This window comes from Periplaneta americana, chromosome 12 (genome assembly GCF_040183065.1).
Source record: "Periplaneta americana isolate PAMFEO1 chromosome 12, P.americana_PAMFEO1_priV1, whole genome shotgun sequence".
NCBI classification, from domain to species: Eukaryota; Metazoa; Arthropoda; class Insecta; order Blattodea; family Blattidae; genus Periplaneta; species Periplaneta americana.
Genome location: NC_091128.1, coordinates 107,967,039 through 107,989,992, shown reverse-complemented (window position 1 = coordinate 107,989,992; position 22,954 = coordinate 107,967,039). Strand labels below are relative to the sequence as shown.

General features: G+C 34.5%; 1 protein-coding gene across 5 annotated transcripts in view; it reads right to left on the bottom strand.

Annotated features, from left to right (window-relative positions):
• Positions 1-22,954, bottom strand: part of mtm (phosphatidylinositol-3-phosphate phosphatase) — a 35,546-nt gene that overhangs the window by 7,923 nt on the left and 4,669 nt on the right. For all 5 annotated transcript variants that reach the window (XM_069841897.1, XM_069841896.1, XM_069841898.1 and 2 more), the window contains 10 exons: positions 16,017-16,226; positions 14,085-14,192; positions 12,835-12,987; positions 10,945-11,261; positions 9,194-9,324; positions 7,789-7,964; positions 6,899-7,006; positions 6,611-6,795; positions 3,805-4,009; positions 405-638 (listed from right to left, as the gene is read on the bottom strand). In XM_069841897.1, coding sequence (XP_069697998.1) covers positions 492-638; positions 3,805-4,009; positions 6,611-6,795; positions 6,899-7,006; positions 7,789-7,964; positions 9,194-9,324; positions 10,945-11,261; positions 12,835-12,987; positions 14,085-14,192; positions 16,017-16,226 — 1,740 coding nt within the window. In that variant the 3' untranslated portion in view covers positions 405-491. The remainder of the gene's footprint in view (positions 1-404; positions 639-3,804; positions 4,010-6,610; positions 6,796-6,898; positions 7,007-7,788; positions 7,965-9,193; positions 9,325-10,944; positions 11,262-12,834; positions 12,988-14,084; positions 14,193-16,016; positions 16,227-22,954) is intronic.

The following is a 22,954-nucleotide window of genomic DNA, read 5'->3' as shown; positions in this document are numbered from 1 at the left end:
ATTGATTTACGTGTGAGAAAGAACCAGTAAGTCAAGTAAAATAGACAGTGGTATGAAGAAGGGAGATGTAGCGAGAAAGTATGGAATCAGTGCGTCGACTCAAAGTAACTAAACGCAGGACTCTAATTCTTACTCGCTCACTAGGAACTAGTTAAATGTGATTAACATTCAATATAACACTGTAAAGGAAAGCTTTTTCTTCATTCCAGTTACTATATTCTTTAAAGGTAATGTTTTTCAATACTAATGTCAGTTTAACGAAATTTCATTATTATTTTGGATGTCCCTTCAAATTCGTTATAACGACACTTTACTGCATATGTAATACCACATCAAAAACAGTAAGAAATGAAGCGAATGGTACTGTGCTTATATATCAACTTAAAGAGGAATACCTTACTTACGAGTACAATATTTTGTAGACTTTCACTTCTTAGGCATAGGGTAGGTACTACATGAACACATAATGATGAGTTAGTTTGCTGCTGCATTCAACTGTGTATTGGAGAGGCTAGACGGGGAGGTGTGGCCATATTGCGTGCAGCCCTCGATTGTTGCTCTCGTCTGCACTCCTCAGCTTGCTTTTCCAACTGTTCTTTAAGCACCAGCAACTCTCTAGTGCGCTGATACACTGGATCCTATGCAAGAAGGAATATCATTATAATTATTTTATTTAGATTAGTTAATCCAGTAAGAAACAAGATTGCAATGGTGCATAAATCAGATTCTTTCCATTCTTAATTCATTACTCTTCAATTGTTAGGTTGTTTCATAAGTATCTTTTTATATATATTTATTTATTTACACTGCAAGTGGACAAGCATCCGATGGCAGTGGTACACACAATAAAAACAATACAAAATAAAATTACAATACACAATAATTACAATTAATAAGAATACATAAAATAACCTAATTAATAAGTGAACCTAATTTTACATTACAACTTACATATGTATAGGTCCTACATAATGTCTGCTTTTTAAGTTTGGTGTTTTGTGAGATTTTAATGATTTTCTTTAGTTGGGCAATGGAATTTACAGGATGCTGTGACAGTTGTCAACTGTTAACACAAAGACTATAAAATGAAGGTGATAAAGTTAGAGATTAGCACTGCTGGAAACAAGATTATAAAGCTGCTTCCACAGGTCGAAGAATATTTAAATTCAAGGGTGAAGGTGTCGTTAGTCAGTGTGTAGTACAATGATTCCACCTTTTCAATAATGGAGAAGACATTAAAGATTTACAACGTCCTGGAAGATCTAAGGTATGGAATATTGAGAATACACTAACATTTCTGGAAGAAAATCCACAAAAAAGTACTTGTAGCTTGTCAGAACTTTGTGCTTCAAAAGCTACAATACATCACCACATTAAGTCGCTTAGAAAATCATACAGAAGTTGTATATTTGCACTTCATGAATTGACATCTGAACAGGCTCAATGCAGAGTGGATGTCTGTCATCAGTTTATCGCAATTCCCATGGATAATAGATTTACCAGGATAATTGTCATATGTGATGAAAAATGGGTATATTACCTCAAAACAGTGGCTTGATTACCGTCAGTCTGCCAAAGTCGTCATGAAGCAAAATCAGTTTGGTCCCAAAGTAATGTTGTGAGTCTGGTAGAATTTTGAAGGTGTGATTCACTGGCAGTTTGTTCCAAACAGACGTGCAGTCGATGTGGATCTTTATTATCTACAGAAATTTGGAGGAATCGAACTGCTACTACATCCAGTATATAACCCTGATGTTGCGTCTTCATATTACCATCTGCTTTGATTCATGGTCTACTTCCCACGTGGAAGAAATTTCCAAAACTTGGAAACTGCTGAAATACTGACTTTATTCTTTACTTCAGCTTCGAGGTGATTTAATGTGAAAGTAAGTTATCTGTTATTACATTACTTTGCCGTGTATAAGAAGGAAATTGTCAGAGCTAAAATAAATCAGCATTTTATGTTTCCTCAGCCCCCAAAATATTTAGGCCTACTCATTATTTCCTTTAATAAAAATAATTACATATCAACATCCCCACCCTTAAAATTAACGAAATCCATCTAAGAGTTTAGGGAAAATCTTCATGCAAAGACCGAAAGAGGCAAGGAGACAAAAAAGTAATATCTTCTCATTATGACATTATGATTAAGGAGCAGATTTCTATGTAATTAAATATTATTTTTGCGTGTGACAAAACATAATTAATAAAGTTAAAAATTTCGAACATGAAGTTTCAAGTTTAAAATACGAATTTTATTTCACATAAAAAACGCACATTTTCACAAAAAAATTATGTAAATACATATTTTCAGGAAATCTATTATAAACATATAAATCTTGGAGTTTTTTTACTTAAATAATTTTTTTACAAGAACTTTTAAACATTTTAAAACTAAATCAATTATGTCACTCAGAAGTATGTTCGCTTTTCAAGAATTCTTGGTTGCTTCGAGTTTCTAAGCGCTGTGTGGTGTATCCATGATCCATTTTTGTAATAGTATCACCTCAAGTTCTGAGAACTGCTAGGCAGCATATCAGCGTTATTAGTAGAGAATAAATTAACGTGGACAAGGAGGAGAGATCTTGCAACACATAATTAGGAATGTTTATTGTTGCTGAAGATGATTTCATTCCACGCTTTGTTTGTGAAACACAACAGATAAGAGCTCGGGTATGAACATTATTTAATTTAAACAAATCTCTCGCCCATGTCCATCAAGTAAGCCAATATGTCTTGTTGTGATTCCGTGTTATCGGGCTTCATCAATTGATATCCTTCAAGTATACTGACTTTCCTATTAGCAAATCTAAGCTTTTTGTGTGACACCATAAAAAAAAAAATCGAAACATCCAAAAATCTGTTGTCTGAAACAGGGAGGTGCGTGCCATGAAAATTAAACTAGACTCGCTACCAGGTTCAGAAGCACAATTGCTAAGGGACAAATTCCAGAATGTGTTCGGGAAAAACAGTGGATAAAAAAAATGTGTAAAGTTGCTCAAGTATTGGAGGGTGTGCCTGTAGGTGAAATTGCCGGTGTATGTGTTTGTGACATTTCTCTCTTTAAATATGCACGTCCGACGTCCTGTGATGTGGAAAGGTCGTTATCACAGTATAAGTCGCTGTTCAGAGATAATCGGCATGCATTTGTGATGGAGAATTTGGAGATGACCTTTGTTGTTCACCGCAATTCTCGGCCAACTACTAGCACTCAAGTGTGGTTGGTGAGTACCTTGTAACATTTTTTTTTCCAAGCTAAGTAGGGTATTTTTGTCATATTTAAAACAAATATTTTTTTTTTGTTTTTAGCAAATATTTTCGTACTTTTTAGCATATAAAAAAAAATAAATATTTAAAAATTGTTTGGCACATAAAAATCCGCTCCCTAATTATGATAGGTGCAAACAAATATTTTTGTATAAATCTCGAAACATAATTTCTGCAGTATGACAATATTTTCCCTTTATACTTCGTATAATGATAATGTAAAAATGTTACCAATCCAGACGTTTATGAAATTGCTAACTACAATCTCTACATGTATTTAAGTTATTTTTTTTTATATAGTAGACATTGTAACATAACCAAGGATCTAAATCACAATTATTCATCTAGTCATTTTTTAATTGAAACAGTTTACTAATTGCAAAAACTCCAACATATCTGTGAAACAAGGAACAATACAGGAACATTAAATAAAAATCTAACAATGTTAGAAACAAGATTAAAATTTTATTAAGCAACTGTAAAAACAGTTTAATTTATAAGAGTTGTATACTGAAAAATAATAAAAAGATAACATACCTGTGGACGCATACTGGGATTCCAACGACAGTAATGACCTTTCCACAGAGTAATGTGCCTCACACTAGCAATTGGAACTAGCACCTGCTGAAATGTGGCTGGAGACCAGTAGAGAGGATTTCGATATACATCCAGGTGAGAATTTATGAATGACCACAATGACACAGTCTTCTGTTTCACACTTTCAGCAGCTCTTTCTCTGTCACTGCACATCAACAATAAAAGGCCAATGCACTATATACAAATACGCAGAACAAACAAAGACAAAAGTGTATCCATCCAAACACTTGAAGAAGAAAGCATTTTTTATTTCCTTTTTTTAGGAAAACGTTCATCTTTCTACTTCTTAAAACTTGTTTATTGCAACACAATTTTGGGCAATTGCAGCAGACTGAGACTGCACATTTTTCGACTGCTTATACTATGTAATCAGTGTTGCCAATTAAAAACTGGAAAACACTCTTTAAAGCAATTGTGAAATTGACACATAGATTAAGAATAGGTTGGTGCACGTTTGTTCACGCAGAAGTTTTGACAAAATATCGTAGTAATTGCCCTCTCACAACCAGGTAACAAGCAAGCTGAAGCCTATAGTTTGTTAGCAATAATGAGCTGGCCTGTTGCAATCTGATGCATGGACCACCCCTCAACCTTACACCCGTGCTAATAGTTTGGTAGTTAACTAGCCAGGATAGTACCACAGTCTAGTATATAGTCACGAAGCTTGTGTTGTGAGGGTGCTAGGAACAATAGACTGTGCCGATACTATTTCGCATTGTCTGTAATAAGGCGATATTAGTGATCCGAGTGGTTAGCAACCATCTTCGGATGCATATTTACTACGTATTGAGCTTCGTGACTGTATATACTAGACTGTGATAATACCAACTTCCAATGGTGTGAAATCCTTAGCTTCATTCTCGTTGCAGCCAAGAGATTGAGATGTTTTGTATAATACGAGTACAATGTCAATCATGTAATGCCCCCTTCCTGTCACAAGTAGAAAAGTCTCGAGTAACTCGTTTAGGAAATTCCATTGTTACAGCACCACAACGAACACTGATTCTTCATTCCGCAACCAAAAATACATTTTTTATAATATGGAACCAGCAATGAAGCAGATAATGATATTTATTGTATGATTAGAACATACAAAAGAAGAGCAACAACAAATCTATCCCCAATCCTACCATTTCAGATGGTTAGAAATGTTGAGGGGCAGTGGATCATTGGTAGAGAGACTGTAAAATGGTGGATAAAATATATCGAAGTCGGTACATAACACTACTGTAATTCGTGAAAAAAGTAGTTATTTAAATATGTCAATCATGAAAAAAGTAGGCATTTAGAAATGTAAATCGTAAAGAAAAAGTTTTAACTGAAACATGGAAGTTGCTTCAAAACCCCGATCTTTACGAGCAAACTGGTATTAATAAGTGCTGGTTACACATAGGGAGAAAAGTATCACGTGAATACCAAAAGCATTAAGCCTATGTTCATTTGCACACTACGACAGATTGCTTGGCTGTCAAAGTATCAAAATACATTACTACTTAGTTTTCGTTGTGCAATCTTGCTGAAAATGTGATAAATGTCTTTTACATAATTTCTTGTTATTGTGTTAGTGTGTAACAAAACTAAGCATTTCTCATATGCAACACATTTTCATTTTCCACAGCTGAGCAGCCATGCTTTCCACATGATAAAACATGAAAGACAAACTCATTCTCGTAATTATTTTGAATGTCTCATTATCGAAAATAGAATGGAATTTCGTGACTGATGAAAAAAAAAAAGGGAACGAGCAAAATTTGCGACAAGTTATGAATTATGATCATAAAATCTGTCTACAGAATGAGTCTTGTTCATACCTATAAAAAAATTTTCACTCTCCTGATTCAATTGGCAGAAATTCGTGAAAAAAATCAATCGTGAAAATCAAGTGTCCCTAGTCATTGGTATGACTGACTATGAGGGATCAGAGAAATTCGTACTTGCGAAACAAACTTGTTGCTAGAAATCTGCAAAGCATGTGGTGCTACAAATTACCATGATCATGACTTCAAGAAGGGTACAAAAAAATCCAAAATTCAAATTTAAACCACCAGACAGCAAATTTTGCTACAGTATGGAACGAAATCACACTATAATATCAAAAATTGCTACAAAAGATGCTACAGACTTTTTCACGTAACAACAAGATCAAAGTGAACACTTTATAATGAAAGTTCTGTCATGAACCGAAACCATATTTAACTCTGCAGATCACTGAGTAGCGTTAATGAAACAATCAGCTATTTATAATGAACAGTACAAAGGCAAGTGGAAATCTTCTGAGTGACTAAGCATTAAAGGTAAAGGTATCCCCTTTACATGCATGAAGACATTTGAGGGGAATGGAAGTACAGCTCCATGCTTTCATGACCTTATTACTCAATTCCATAAGAGGCTGAGTGAACTTCGGGGCTACTCTGGAAGTTCTGGCAATGAGAAAAATCCCGCCACCACTCAGAATTGAACCCAGGACTTTCTTTTTCATACCCAATTGCTCCATCGACTGAGTTACACAGCTGACACTAAGCATCAAATAATGATAAACTACTACTGCTACTAAAAAGAAGGCCTACAACAAATAATTTCAAATTTATTTTAAAAACTTTGCAATATTCCTCATTATTTACTTTATCTATATGGCTTACAGTGAATGTAGATGCAAGGTTCGAATTCAAATGATATCTATAAAAGCAAGAAAATGGAATATATTAATTCATATGTAAACAGATTAGAAATGAAACCAGAATATTACCTGTTAAATAAGAATGTCCCAAAACGACAGGAGTACAGATGATCAAGTATTGTAATAAGAAAATGATCGTTAAACTCAAAAGCATTCGGAAACTGTGTAGTGATTTGATAGACGCAGTCAATAAACTGAAGAAATACAGGTGATCTGTCAGCATCTGAATGATGATCATCACCATGTCCAATTCGCTGTAAATAAAAGCATATATGTAGCAAATATAAGTAAATCAAACATTACTAATGATAGCCAATGATAGTGGTAGTATGTTGTTATTTCAAGTTGTACACTTACTTGTTGAAACTTGTGTCCAAAACTAAGCCACTCCTTTTCAATAAGCACTTCGAAACCCTTTATTGTCCGGTAATATGGATCAAGCATTAGCATTGCCAAAGCTGTAAGCTATACAAAATAAACAGGAAATAGAAAATATATTAGATTTATATACGAAAATAATTTGTAGTTACAAAAAAATACATAATAATTAGAGCTAGGATTTATATATATATATATATATATATATATATATATATATATTAAAAATTAATGTTTTTAGTTAGTGTCATTTATAAACATAAAAGCCATGCTTCCACTCCTCTTAAAAGCCATTATTGCCATTCAGTATTTCCCATAGGTACTGTTAACGATCTTTAATCCTTCAAACTGCCATTACAAATCAGCGAGAGGTTTTCATGATGTATTGTCTAGTTCTTGCTACACTTTTAAACCAGTTTTAAAACTCCTCCTAACCAATACTACATCAATTCAACCATATTCAGTGTCATTCTTAACTTTTAATACAAATGAATTTCTGGTCTCACAATAATATTACATATTATGTGAAAGGATAAAAAAAAACGCACGCACGTCAACACGCTCATCTTTACTCTCACACAGCATCAAGGTTAAAAGCAAAGAGAAATAATTTTAGTAATACCAGTAAATCTTGAAAGATACTATCTACAAAAATGATGTGCTTACAATAAAATCCAGAAAAATGTCAATTAACGAGACAAGGCAGATTACAGTACTACAAACAATAGGAAACCACGCACACTTCTTGGCACCTTAAAAATAAATAAGTAGTGTCACAACACAATTCAATCAATAAATTACTGTAAAATATTACACAAATTTCGAAAGGTTATAGAATTTAACATGCATTTAGAAACCAGATGACTTACCTGAGCAGTACGATCCCAGCCATCTGAACAATGCACCAAAACAGAGGTTTTGTGATTCTCTACTTTATCGACAATACGAACGGCTCCAGCCAAAATGCATTTGATGTGTTTTAACCAATATGTAGATTCGACTCCAGAAAGCCAGCGAGACTCTTCAATGTTTGGGAAACATAACTCTGTAGGGAACAATGAGATATATTATAAATAGATTCAATGAAATATCAAACATTATTATTATTATTATTATTATTCATAGTTTTCTGCCTAAGGGCAGGTCTTTCACTGCAAACCCAATATTCTCCAAATATAGCACAAAAACTGTCCACGAGATACGCAATGTAAGTGCAATGTTTACCTCTTTACTCAAATAAGTGTCTTTTCTAATGCTAGCCGTTTGACAATAATGTCATTTGACCTCTTGCACTCCAATATTTTTCAAAGATATTGTCATGGTCAGCCAACGAAGCACAGATTTTGAGGTAAGATGTTTAGTTGATTCTGTACCATTAAAGTAGTCCCCGCCCGGAGATCCGATTGGGGGACTATTTTACTTCCGGATAATTTGACGTTAATGGTACTCATTTCATATTGGAGTGGTTAAAGCAAGTTGTAGCCGATTTAAGTGAACATCATATTTTAATGTTTTGGTGGCTACTTCATCCACACACAACCCCCACAATGTCTGGAGGATCACACCTGCTGTTGGTCGACAGACCTACTGGACCTAGTTGGGAGATCTTGTTGATCACCAGTTTTCCCTCCTTAAGCCACTGGAGGACGAATTTAGTGCCACAGCAGGTCAGCACTAGGAACAGAAACTAGAAAGGGTAGGAAGGAAAGTGAAATGAACCCTTAGGCTCAAATGCTCTAATACAGTCGGGATCGAAGAAAGTAAGAGTTCAGTCAGAGGACTGGATAGGAAAGGGTAAAGAGGGAATTAGGTATTGAATAGAGGAAAATTATACCAAATTCGGTGTTTAACTCATCAAGCTGACTGGTGCTAAATGATGAGTAGCCCTTCCCTTTAGTTCGGCTTGTAAAATTATGCATACTAACAGCTGTACCACGGGAAGGTAGGGATGGGACATTGAGTATTTTGTCCAGGTTGGTTCCTTAAAGCCTTCAAATACTCTTTTGCAGCCGCAAAAATAAGTGTATATACTTAGATAAACATAAGAGAAATGCACACAGTAAAATTTTTAATTTAACATTACAGTTTAAAACTATAGCATGAAGGTGTGTTTGAGTGATTATGCGGTGTTATTGAGAAAATTGTCTTCAGAAATTCTTAAGTTTTCAAATTTCTGTTTTATGGATAAAACAAACGATTGAAATGTGTCTCATTTAATTATCATTCAGTCACCAGGGAATAGTAACAGAAAGTCATAATGTTCGCTGTTCTTACCTTTTAACTTCCTAAGGCTTTCTCTCATTACATGGATGTTATGAATATCTAGAAAGACAAGCTCAGCATTCTGATATGCATCTTCTGACTCATAGCCTCCACCTTTCGCCTTGTTTGCTATAGCATTTGCACTGCAAAAGTAAAATTTAATTTTATTGATATAATACTGGTCAAAAAATAGGAACTATGTATTCTTACATGTTGATGAAAATTATCTGTCTTATCCTATCCTAACCCTTGTAAGAATGATGAAAGAATGATATTAAGGCATTTATCGAAGATGTGTTTGGCACAGCAGAGAAAAAGAGAATGAAAGAAGTAGATGGGAAAGGAATAGAAAAGAATGCAATAAAAAAAAGAAAGGAAAATGAAGATGTGAAAGGAAACTATAGAAAACGAAGGAAGGAATAAATTAAGATATCAGAGCAAAAGTAGAAAAAGAGAACATTAACAAACTATAAACAAATAAACATTACATAAATGCAGTGTGTTCCACTCACTACTGAACCCGGAATTTATTTTAATAATTCCAATACTAATGAAGATATTGCAAAGAAATTTGAAGACGACTTACCTCATTCTACGAGAAATGTGGTGACATAACAGATGCTGGATGTGCCGGCCATTTGCATCTAGGCAAGATTGAATTCGCCAGACCATATTATGGATGTCTTCGCTAGGATATCCACGTTTATGGTCTGGATCTCTGTGATGATGTTTTCTTTCAAAGCGTCTGTGGTTCGTAGTTTGTTCTTACAAACTATCCCTTTCAGATGTCCCCCTCCCCCAAAAAAAAAATCAAGTGATGTCAGGCCAAAGCTCTTTCGAAATGACACAATCACCGAAAAAGGACTGAATTTCGACCATGCTGGCAATTGATGTGTGGCATGTCGCACCATCTTGTTGGAAATATTCCATGGTGAGTTCCTGGTTGTCCAGTTGATTTACAAATGTATTGAATATTTCAAGTGGGACCAATTATTCACCGTCGTGATATTGCACACAAAACATCAATCTTTTCTGAATGAAGGGGCTCTTCATGTATCATATGGGGGTTTTTACTTGCCCAAATACGGAAATTTTGATTATTTATGTATCCTGACAGGTGAAACCACAGCTCGTCAGTGAACCAAGTGTAGTCCAGAATGGTCGGATTATTTTGAAGAAATGTTTGAAACATTTGACAGTAATGTACTCGTTTCACTTTGTCAGTTTCTTTTAATTCGTGCACCACAATGAAATGGTAAGCATGAAGCTTCACTTTTTTTGCAGCACGCTGACAAGTGCTTTTGGACATTCCTGTTTCTTGCAAAAGTTGGCAGAGTGATTTAGAGAGAGAAGTCAGTAGCCTATCCTTCACAGCCTCGATCGTTTTCTGTATCATTTATTCTCTACCTCCTGTATGTCTGTCCAGTAAAGTCCCATGTGTTTCAAGTTTCTTCGATAAGACCCAAATGGTGGACTTACTTGGTGGATGTCAGTTGTCTCCAAATCTCTCTAAACAGCTCTTGACATGCCTGTACTGAGTCTGTCTTCCAATACACTCGAATTACGAATAAACACAATCAACAATCAATGATTACACACGCAATGCAACAAACACAATAAGCAAGCAGACAAGTGCACTGTTGCTACTCCAAGTTGCACCACACAACAGTGAACAATATCTTCATTAATATTGGAATTATTAAAATAAATTCTGGATTCGGTAGCAAATGGGACACACTGTATTTATGAACATACGAATTTACCTTGGACGTGCATCCATAATAAACATTTTATGTGACTGAGCATTAGCATCCATGATAAGCTGGATGTATCGCTCATCTTCTCTGCTTCTTTTGCCACTGACACCAACCAACGGCTGAGAACAGCGAGTAATGGTAGCCTGGCTCTCGGGATGGATCCATGACAATACTGGAATACGACCGCGACTTCTAAATGCTGCCACTGCTCTCAGGTCGTCATCTGTGGCCTGAGCTGGAACTGCCAGTACTGTTGGATAGCTGTCACATATCTCGTAATTCTCATTAATCTTCGAGATTTTCCACATATCATTTGGAACACCCTGAAAGAAAGCAAATTATAGGAACTTGTATACAATAATCCTTTCATTTTATTACTGTATCCTGAACTAGAAAGTTTGAAAATTTTAGTCCTTAGAAATTAACAAATAAAAATTAAAAATCAATTCGGATATTTTGGAGGTTTCTAGCTTAAATAGATAATGGTTAAAGAGGGCAGAAATAAAGAGCTCCCATGTTTACATAAATTTAACACTAGAAGATGTACGATAATAGTAATATTCTTATTATAGAAGATTAAGTAGGCTGCAGAGTAATTATGAAGTTCACAACAAAAATAAAAGTTTCTTTCCTCTGCCTATCATGGAACCTGTGACTTTTCAATATGATGAGTGAACTATTTCAGCTCCCTTTCAGCTATTAAGTACCCCACAAAACGTCTCTACATAATATGTCTACAAGTTTTCAGTATTTCAAGACTGGACATTATCAACAATTATATCCATTCGGTTGCAAGTACTGTTAGATGATTTTAACACTCATAAAATACTATTCGTACTCAGCTGAGTTTGATCTTGTGAACAATGGATCTAATGGCGAGCAAACTGTCAAAAAATTAAGCTCATACACATAAGATAAATGAATAAAAATCTTTACAAATGTTACATTTATTCATAATTTCCTATTTTTTAGTGGGTTATTTTACAACACTGTATCAATATCTCAGGTTATTTAGCGTCTGAATGAAATGGTGATAATGCCGGTGAAAGGGAAATGAGTCCAGAGTCCAGCACCGATAGTACCTAGCATTTGCTTATATTGGGTTGAGCAAAAACCCCGGAAAAACTCTCAACCAGGTAACTTGCCTCGACCAGGATTCGAACCCAGGCCACCTGATTTTGCGGTCAGATGTGCTAATGTTACTCCAAAGGCGTGGACCAATTTTCTATTAGATATTTCCCTTGAATGTTAAAAAATGTTATGTTTTATTTAATGACGCAACTATCGAGGTTATATCAGCATCGCCGGTGTGCCTAAATTTTGTCCCACAGGAGTTCTTTTACATGCCAGTAAATCTACAGACATGAGACTGTCGCATTTAAGCACACTTAAATGCCATCGACCTGCCTGGGATCAAATTCGAAATCTCGGGCATAGAAGGCCAGCACTATACCAACAAAATTGAATACCCTATTGGTCACTGTTACAATGTAAAATATTATTTAGCTTAACACTTGTTTAATAACTGTTCTTACTGTTCATGCTTAAATGTGAACCTCAAAATTAATTTTTGATATAAATTAATATTTTCTTTAAATCTGTATTTGATTTTTTTTTTTTTTTGTCCAATGGCAGGGCATTTAACTTGTCGTTATTTGCCCCAACTCTATAAGCAGGATCACAGATGTCGCTAATGATCTCACAAATCTCATCAGACTACTGTAATGCGGTCACATTTTCCAAAATCAGTAATATGTACACTATATATTCAAATTAAGCCGTAAAAGGTACCAGAGATCGGTGGGAGGGGAGCCGCTGGAATAAGATGAGAAATAAGACACGAGTGCAGCAAAAATTTTAAAATTAATGGACTACAGACACAATATATATATTTACCATGCGTTTAAGCTCTGCTATTGGTTCGTGAACTGTCCAACCATTTTCTGGAAATGTTTCACTGTACTCGAAGGCAAACAGAGGTAACTTGTGTGACAGAGGAAATGCATACTGTTGGAGTTTCTCAAAAACATTTCGTCTTGAGTGATTTTCCTGGAAGAAAAAAACACATTCAAACACATCCATTTCATTTTATTAGTACTAGTCATTCACAAGACTATAGTCTGCATGTGATATATAAATTAATACAGTCCTGTTTCTATAAGCTAGGACAGAAAATACGGAGTGAAGAGTAGGTATTATTTGAAAAGGCATTTGTTCCTCATAATAGAAATGTTTACATGCATTTTCATAAAAATCTAAAAATTAGATTTTACATCGTAATCATCATCATCATGAAAATGACAACACTGAGAATAAGCAAAAAAATTACAATATCCAATATAAAGGGGAATCTCGAATCTAATGCATACTTTTTAAGCTGGATTTAGGCTCCAAAATCGGGGTGCGCATTACAATCAATGGCGCACTAGATTCGTATGTAAACTCGAAAATTCTGCTTATCGTTTTGCCTAGGTTCTGGGTGTGCTTCAGTTTTTTAGGGTCACCTCCTTGCTAGTCGTTCCTAATGTTCCTCACTTCGAGCGCTTCCGTATTTTTGTAGGCATTGTTGTTAATAACGGTAAAAACTTCAAAAGTGAGTTTACTTGATCAGAAGATGGAAGTCAAAAAGCAAAGGGTGTCGTATGAAGCAAGCTTCAAATAAAAGATATATTATGCTGAAAACCATGAAAACAGGCAGGCTACAAGAGAATTCGGTGAAGCAGAGAGCAACATTTGCTTATGGCGCCAACACAGAATGGTGATATTTGCTTCTAAAGCGATAAGAAAGAAGTTCACCAGCCCACGGAAAGGAAGAATCCTGAAGTACAGGTTTTAAAATTCATGCAGGAAAGGAGGAAAAATGGCCTCCTTGTGACTAGTAACACAATTAGAAGTGAAGCTAATCAGTCCGTGGTATATCAAGGCAAGTGTAGTTAGGTAGATAGGTAAAGTAAAATTACATTTCGCACCTGCAAAGAGTTAAATGTAAGGAGATAATAAACAATTTTTGTGAATTTAAAAGTGAATTTAAATTTTTTAAAGAAATTGAAGTATCAAGCAGTGAATATGAATGTATGTTCTGTATATTGCTAACATTCAAGTTACAGTTTTCAAAAATATGTAAGAATTATTACATAATACCGTACCTGTTTATGTGCGAACCTAAGATTACGCATATCTTTACAAAAGACTTCTATTCCATATGAATTCTCTCCTCTACTCGATGCTCCACCAACTTTTTCAATTCTGCTTACCTAAAATAGGAACATTTCAATAAACCACTTATCTCACAATGCATAAAATACAAACCTTAAAATTGAAAGTTAGGAAATAATAATTTTATATACTAGGATTATAAAATACTATATGACTTCACACTATATATATTCACGTACTATGAAGTAGGACACATCTAGGTACTGTGATTACTGATTTCATGTACTAAATATGACAATCAACAAAGAAATATAATTATCTTGGGAATATTTTAACAACTCTCTATGCAAAAATAATCAAGTTATCTCCTACAATGTCCAGAAATTATCAATGAAAAGTTAACCTGTGAAAAATCCTGGAGCACATGACAACATTAATGGTTTCACTGCCAACAATTCAGCATTAATATACAATAACCTTTTAACATCTCCAAATAAAATATTAAGACGGGGGGGGGGGGGCGCACGCACACACCGCGCGTGCCGATTACAGGGCTGTTCCAATAGAACTTCAATTTAAAGAATATAAGTGCCCATTTTTGTTAAATTATATATATGTATAAAACTTTCCAGAATCGTAAAATGGGTGGTATGAAAATCTTCTGACTATAATTTCAAAATTAAACTTTCGATTGTCCAGCATATTGCTTCTTGCATCTATAAAAAGATGCAATAAGCAAACCAAATAAAGTATAAAGAAACACACACTGACTATATTATAATCACTATTCCTAAATTTCAATACTTCACGCTTGTGTATATTTTTCTTCTTCTTCTTCTTCCTTTCGCATTAAGCCTGCAGCTTGTTGCGTCCATTCATCATTGCTGTGTACGCATATCTTTCCATGTCAATTCTGGGCATCCTAAACTTCTCATCCCATTTGGCTTCCAACCTCTAATTCTCTTCACTAATCTGTTGTCCTCCATACCATCAATATGTTCATTCCACTTAATTTTCCTTTCTATTATCTAATTATTCAGGTTTAATTTCCAATTCATCCCAAATTATGTTGCTCCTGATTTTATCCCTTGGTGATTTTTGTGTAATTCTTCTTAAAATCTTACAGGCATCTATAATGAACACTGATCAAAATACCCCTCATTTCTCGTGAAAAACAACAACTGAATAGACTACAGTGGACTTTATGTTGTCAGCAAACAGCTGGATACATTAAGAAGATTGACATTCTTAAAATCTTCATTTCTGTTGTTTCATTTATTCACTTAATTTTTGTCTTATAACTCTGGATAATATTATGCTATAAGAGTAGAGGCAAGAATCATAATGGTAGCAGTGATAGTAATGCTGATGGTGGTGGTAGTGGTAGTAGTAGTAGTGGCGGCAGTGGTGTTGGCGGCAGCAGCAGCAGAAGCAGTAGTAGGAGGAGGAGGAGGAGGAGGAGGAGGAAGAGCAGCAGCATGGGTTAACCAGAATCGTAAGATAATATAGGTGATGGTGGAAAGAGAAGATAGAATAAAAGGAAAGCCCTCATAGATAAACTGCTTTGTTTATTGTAACTTCCGTAGGATGTCAGGAATTGAACCCAAGTGTCTTTGTATGAACCTATATTCTAACAAAAAAAGCTTTGGTTAGAAACAGATGATCATACGGCCTAAGAGTGATAGTTAATGAATATATGAAACATATTGAAATAGTAATTTTGCAAGACAGACAAAATGTGACAAATGTGAATTAAACAGAATTTTGTTTATTACTTCTTTTAAAGTTCTAATAATTTTACATAAATATCAATTTACGTAAAATTTCATACAGTGGAGGGGGAGGGGAGGGAAATGTTTTGTGCAAATGGTAACAAAGTGCTTTGCATGTGTGCAGATACAACTGTAACATTACACACTTACCACGCCAAGTGGCACATCCACAACATATGGTGTATCTCTATCCATGCTGCGAAAATGTAGCTTATAATTTGTTACAGATAATACACCTCTAGCAGGACCACTATATGGACAGAGGTAAGTGACTTCTCTTGCCACGCCTTGAACCTTCTCTCCAGGATTAAGGGGTGGGTCATCTGGCCGTGATGGAGGACCAGGTTCAGAAACATTTGTCTGCAATAAACACGTAGAATACAATAATTACATTTCATAGAAATATAGTCTCGTCTCATTAGTAGACTTATATTACAAAGGGAAATTACTTTACAGTACCAGTAAATAAAAATCACTAAGAAGCCTTCAATAGACTCATGATGCAATGTTCGAATATTATAATATCACAGTCTACTATATACAGTCGCGAAGCCCAATATGTAGTAAAAATGCAAACATGGGTAGTTGCCCACCACTAGGATCGCTACTATCGCCTCATCATCGCAGATCTCTCTCCTAGTAGCCGACAAAATATGTTACACTTTCGTTGTCGTGTTCTTTTGGAAAAATTAACACCTTCCTTCCATTATTGAAATATTAAATGCATAAAAGTTAATTTATTATTTTAATGAAGTATATTAAATTCCACCATAAACTCGAAGATACCTGCAAGAAATAAGTTAATATAATTTTTGTTTGTGCAAAACGAACTGAAATTTACTATAATAGCTTCACTCATTCAAGATTATAGCGATAATTAACTATGAAACCAATAAATATTAATTTGCATTTCTCTTTACAACAATAATAATGGAAATATGAATTAATGGAGTAACTTACGTGTACCGGTACTTGTTGTGTAGGCTTACGTAGTTAACAAAGTGGGATGAGGTTAAGCAATAATAATCACACCAGAATTGGAAATAAAACGTGATCAATAAATTTTATTGTAACAGACTTTTTCTACGTCTCTAGTAAAGCAACAAATAAAAATAACAACAAAATTAACAGCTATAATTAAAAACATATCCCTTGAAGAAAAAAGTAGGCCTAAGCAATAATAATCCCACCAGAATTGAAAATAAAACGTGATCAATAAATTTCATTAAAACAAACTTAATTAATTAATAGCTACAATTAAAAATATATCCTCTGAAAAAAAAAAAAAGTAGACCTAACCTTTATTTCTCTGGAAATTTAGCAGCCTAAGTGACAGAACTTTAACCGGTATCCAATGTCCTTTCGGTTAGACTGAAACATTTCATTGTGAAATTTAAGGATATAATATATCCTAACAGTCACAAAGAACTTCAAATTAACAGTTTTGTTTCTGCACAGCATTCTTGTGGAAACCCAGGAACCTTTCTGAATCTTTCGGAAACCGGAAAAAGGATAACTCTGGCCTCTTTCTCTTACTGTTGCTACAATTTATAGCACTACAAACGTCTCCTCCTTGTCCCACATTATTATTCCAATTATTATATTTTAGCCATTAACATTTTCATTATAACCAATAACGAACATTTCACAAGCATCAATGTGAAATACGCAACGAGCTAGCACTCGATAGAAATATGACACAGTCCAAAGTCAACCATGGACAGTCTATTGTTTCTAGTTGCTAACCGCTTGGAGCGCTTTATCACGAGATTTGCAAAAAAACACCTCAAGCTTCGCGACTGTATATAGTAGATTGTGATAATATCATGAAGCACTTCTGATACACAAAAGCTTCCAGAAACTTCAAGACTTACTACAGCACTTAAAAGTAGTAAGTAGCCTTTTCAAATATTTTTGCAGCAAGGCAAACAAATTTATATTATAGCAAAAAGAGCAGTGTAGTAGTGAAAGCATGTTTAATCTGTGTCCTATGTATAATACAAAATTATAAGAAAATAAGTCTACGTATGGCAAGCAATAGCTCAGCATATGTACAGCATCTGTCGATTCAATGTACGTAACTAATTTGAAAGAACTGTTTACTAAAAAAACATAATGCAAAAATATTTATATTATTATACTCAGTATATATTATAAAATGAATATGATCTATCTTACTGTCTCAGAGTTACTCAAGTTATTAACTTGATTTCATAAACTCATAACTGAAAACCTTTTATGCAGAAGAAAACTGGTCAGATTATTTTCATATTTTATTGATAATCTTTTTCTATTTCCTTCAATCCTGGATTTTCTTCTGCAATACCTCCAATACTCGGTCCTGTATAATAATTAGTTCAGATACACATAATACATTAACCATGTGAAAAATAAATTATAATTTTCAATGGAACTTGTAAACTATGAATATATTACTTTTTTTAATCTATTGGCAGTGAAAGGGTTCATATGAAAAGTTATAAATTGTAATTAAGTATTTAACTCCCTATTTACTTTATTCCAAATTAAAATATTTACTAAACTAAAGCATAATTTATTAATTGGCTGACAACATGAATTTATATCAAGTGAACTGCATAAATCTGTTTATGACCTACAACAGTTTAAGAAAATAGTTTTCTATATGACTTAGTTTAGGGAAGAAAGAAAAGAAAAGAAAAGAAAAGAAAAACTGTTCAAATAAAGAACTGTTAGAGGCACATGGTTAACAAAATATCATGTATGTCTTACAATGTGATATATTTTGGAGAAAACTTCACTCAACAAGCAAATAACCTTGAATAAAAATTGTTGAAGGGTTTATAGCTTTATACATTAGACCGACAAATAAATAAAAAGGAAGGAATAAAGTGGGAGTAGATACCGAAAAATCACTGTCACAATTACAATAGAATGGCTATATTTTATAAAGAGTGAACAGAAATTTGCTTAGATCACTATGCGGCAAATTCTCTAGTAAGCACACAGACAAAAGACATACAACTTTAAGTGTTCCTTGATCATTAACATATAAGAGCTTTTAAAAAAAAATTATGGTAGTAGTTTAATGTTTTGACATGCCGATTAGTGTCTGCATGAGAGAGGCAATGAAGATACTACAAAATTCGTCCTATTTCATCTGAAAAACTAATCGCAAGATGTGTTAAAATCCATAAGCAGTTAAAATGATGAAGGGGTGGAAGTGGAGGACAGCTTTATAAAAAGACCAAACAAACATGACAGGCCTCCTACTGCAGAGCGAACACTGACGAATATCGAACTTCGCCAAACTCAACAAACTTGAACCGATCAAAGTGCCAGCAATGCACAACGCTAGTACCTACCAATAGAAAAATTTCTGCACAATGGTAAAGCAGAGTTTTGTTCATTCTGTGTAAAACAGGAGAGCGGATGATCAAACAACAGCTCTTCTCTAAATTCTCTGCCATTCTTGAATGACTTTCGAGATTTTATTTCTTAGTTCATGTGCCTCTTTCACAATTTTTTTTTTTTGTATTACTGAGGTTACTGAAAGTACAGTAGTAGCAAAAAAGCCAGACCGACCCTTGTAGCTGATTTCAGAGTCACAGATTCAAATTTTGCTAGTCACAAAACACATCCATCTTATATAATTAATTGTAACAATGCAATTTATTGCATTTGTTCGATTCTTACCATCTTTTGTTTCCTTCAGTGCCTCAAACTTACAGACGAAAAAACTTTGAGAGTTTTATTTTCATCTGGCATCAATATTACATTTCTACCTCTATTCGGCAAAGATAATTGCGTATTTTTACATTAAATAGCAGTACATACCTCTGACTGCACTATCCATATTGCAATTACCACAGTTTGACACAATACACAGCACAGGATTCTTTCGTATCAGCTACAAGGATCGGTCCGGTTTTTTTGCCACTACTGTACACAAACTGACATGTATGTCTGCAATGGTGAAATGAGACTGACACAGAAAACAGTGTTCATGAAAACTTTCTGCACAACATCTTAATCTGCTGCAAGTTTCACAAAATCCGGTGAGGAAATAAATCTTATTTCTTTCGCGAAAAGTCATCAACTAACCGATAAGCTGAATCACTCTTGGAAAGGCTTATGAAAAGTTAAAGACAATATTCACAAGCAGAAAGATAACTGAAAGCATTTCCCTTAATCTTACTCATCTGAATCCAGAGAACACGAAGTTCCATCAATTTAATTTCGTGGATCAGCAGTAGCATCGACTTCTATATGCAAAGTAGTCCTCAGGGTTAACATTTGATAGTATAAAATAGTAAAATACGAAAAAATTATTTATTCTCACATGCTATGCACACACACAACTACACCTACCTCTTTATTGTAGTATTTTGGAAATGTTATAATTTGCTAGAAACTTTTCGTCAAACCAGTGCTATACACTCGTATTTGCTACTAGAGGAGGTCTTCCACATCTCGTAGTTCTTTGTATGGTTGCGAATGTAATACAACATTCCAGATATAAAACTCAAGAGGGCAAAGGCAGCAATATCAACATTTAATGGTGAAGATTTTGGAATGGTACCTTTGTGCGGCATATTAGATGGCATACACTTTTAATCTTCATATAAAAATAACTTTTGTGAACTAGCTAGCAAATACATTTCGTGGACAGTGAGGTTCACACTGAACACACTGTGTAGAAGCATAGCACACTTACTTCTTCCAATGTCTGTAAACAGTGCTCTGCACTAGAGCACTGCATTTACTAATGTTGCTCGAGCATGAGAAAGTGATCATATAGTTGACTATTAAACTGCTAGATGCTGCGAATTTACGAGACTTCACTGCTCGCTACTAAACCTAAAGTGAGTGATGCACAAGACAAGAAAAACATACTCATGACAGTAAACATGGATGGGGAAACTAGACAGGTTGTGGATGCTGAACTTTTAATAGGAGCAAGCAAGCCATTAAACCTCAAAAGTGATGTGTGGGAAAAATTTGTTACAGAAAAAACATAAATAATTATTTAATTTCTTTGCTCTCAGTTGTTACTCTCGTATCATTTTTTTAATTTTCGAACCAATGACACAATTTTGTATAATATTTATGTGTGTAGTATTTCTATTTTTGATGCAAAGACATGATTTAATATAGGAATTATTTAAGTTTCGTGTAGTGTAAAAAAAAAGTCCCTGGCACTACAGCCCTGAAGGGCCAAGACCGACCAGCCGGCTGCTGGTCTCACGTCCACATGCTGAAGCAGAGGTGGACGATCATCAAACCAGTATGGAGGTATCATGTGGTTAGTACGATGATCCCCCCAGCCGTTATAGCTGGTTTGTGAAACCAGATTTTCACTACCTATAGTAGCTCCCCAAGTGCATCACGATGCTGGGTGGGCACCAGTCCCATATACTGGCAGAAATTTCATGAAAAAATTTCTTCCACCATGGGGACTCAAACCAGCGTGCATTCCGTAATGCGAGTCCTAGGCAGGATGTTTTAGACCATAACGCAACGGCACGGGACTTCATGTAGTGTACAAGATGAAAAATGTACAGTGCATACATTTTTATCTTTTCACGCTCATTGGAGTAGAGCCGAAGTGGCAGTACACAGTGGCAGCTGTCTACATGCAAACACGAAAAGATAAAATATATGTACTATACAATTCATTCTCATTGATATAGAATTTGAAATAAAAGAAGAAAGTAAAATTGAGCACAAAATGTAGTAAAACAGTGTAAATCAGAACGAACATAAATATTATTCTATTATTTTACACTGCATTATGCCATAAAACATATCTAACCCATTAGGTCACAGTAAAGAGTACTGCAGACTGTGTGCTATTCTGAAAAAAATTTCAACAATTCTCGGTTGCTTCCTGTGAATCTCCTTCCATGTGAGCATAGTTTGCTTGTCAACATGGCTTAGAATGCTCTTTGCTGAAAGGAAACAGACTCGAGTTGGGACCTTTGAATGAATACAAGCGAGCAAAAAATTTTCATTACATTGCTCTAGTGCTTACTATGGATGAAAACTTGCAACGAAGTCACACGTGTGTACTGATGAAAAGTTTCGAGCAAACTATACCTAGATTAAATTAAACAAGTTACAAAAAAATGATGAAAGATATTTCCATAGAATATGATTATCACAAGACATCTATATAAAAATGACACTAAAATGTTATTAAATAGGTTTTCGAAGTGGAACTAAGAAATTATGAACATACGAATTATATTTTAACACATCTGAGACACTAAGAAGTTATTAATTACATTTCCAAAGTGGAATATAAAATTACGAACATATATTCTTATCAAGATACCTGAGATTCTATTTCCAGATCAATACTTTTCTTACTACTCAAACTTGGAAGAAAAAAACATTACAGGTAAGGATAACATGCATGAGCGAGAAAGAATAAGCTACAGAATATAGCAAACTAATTTGAGATGCTACCAATTGAAATGAAACAGCAGCACACGAGAACTTTCTTGTAACGTCATTCACTAAAACTGGTAGCTAGTCACCTTAACTTTCTTCAGTGTTGAACACAATCCTTTTCAAGGACCAAGTTAGTAAACTATATACAGATTAATTAATTTTGAATTTAAAAAGTGTAAATAACATGCATATTTACATACTCCTGAAATCCATTCCACTCACAAAACAAGATGTAAAGTCTGAAATCAGCAAAAGTAATTCGTATTAAAGTGGTCAGCACCTTACTTTAGAGAGTATCCCACGTCCATATTACAAACATATACAATGAAAATACTTCAGTGCTCCTAAGTTAAAATTACATTGCAAGTTAAGAAATCTACGATGATATATTATCAGGTGCACAAACTGAAAATGGGTCTCAAATAAACCAAAAATGGCGACAAGAGTCAGTGACTTAGTTGTCAAGTGTTCTGCTTTCGAAACAGAGTTAAGAAATCATCTATAAAGATTAGGTTACTTGGTTTGTCCCAGTTCCAGTCTTTAGAGATAACTGATCACTTCAGTACTTCTGAGGTCAATGTATGCTTTTTATTTTATACTTGGTCTGTATAAATACACTTGAAAGGAAGTGTGATTTTTATCCATTCTTGTGA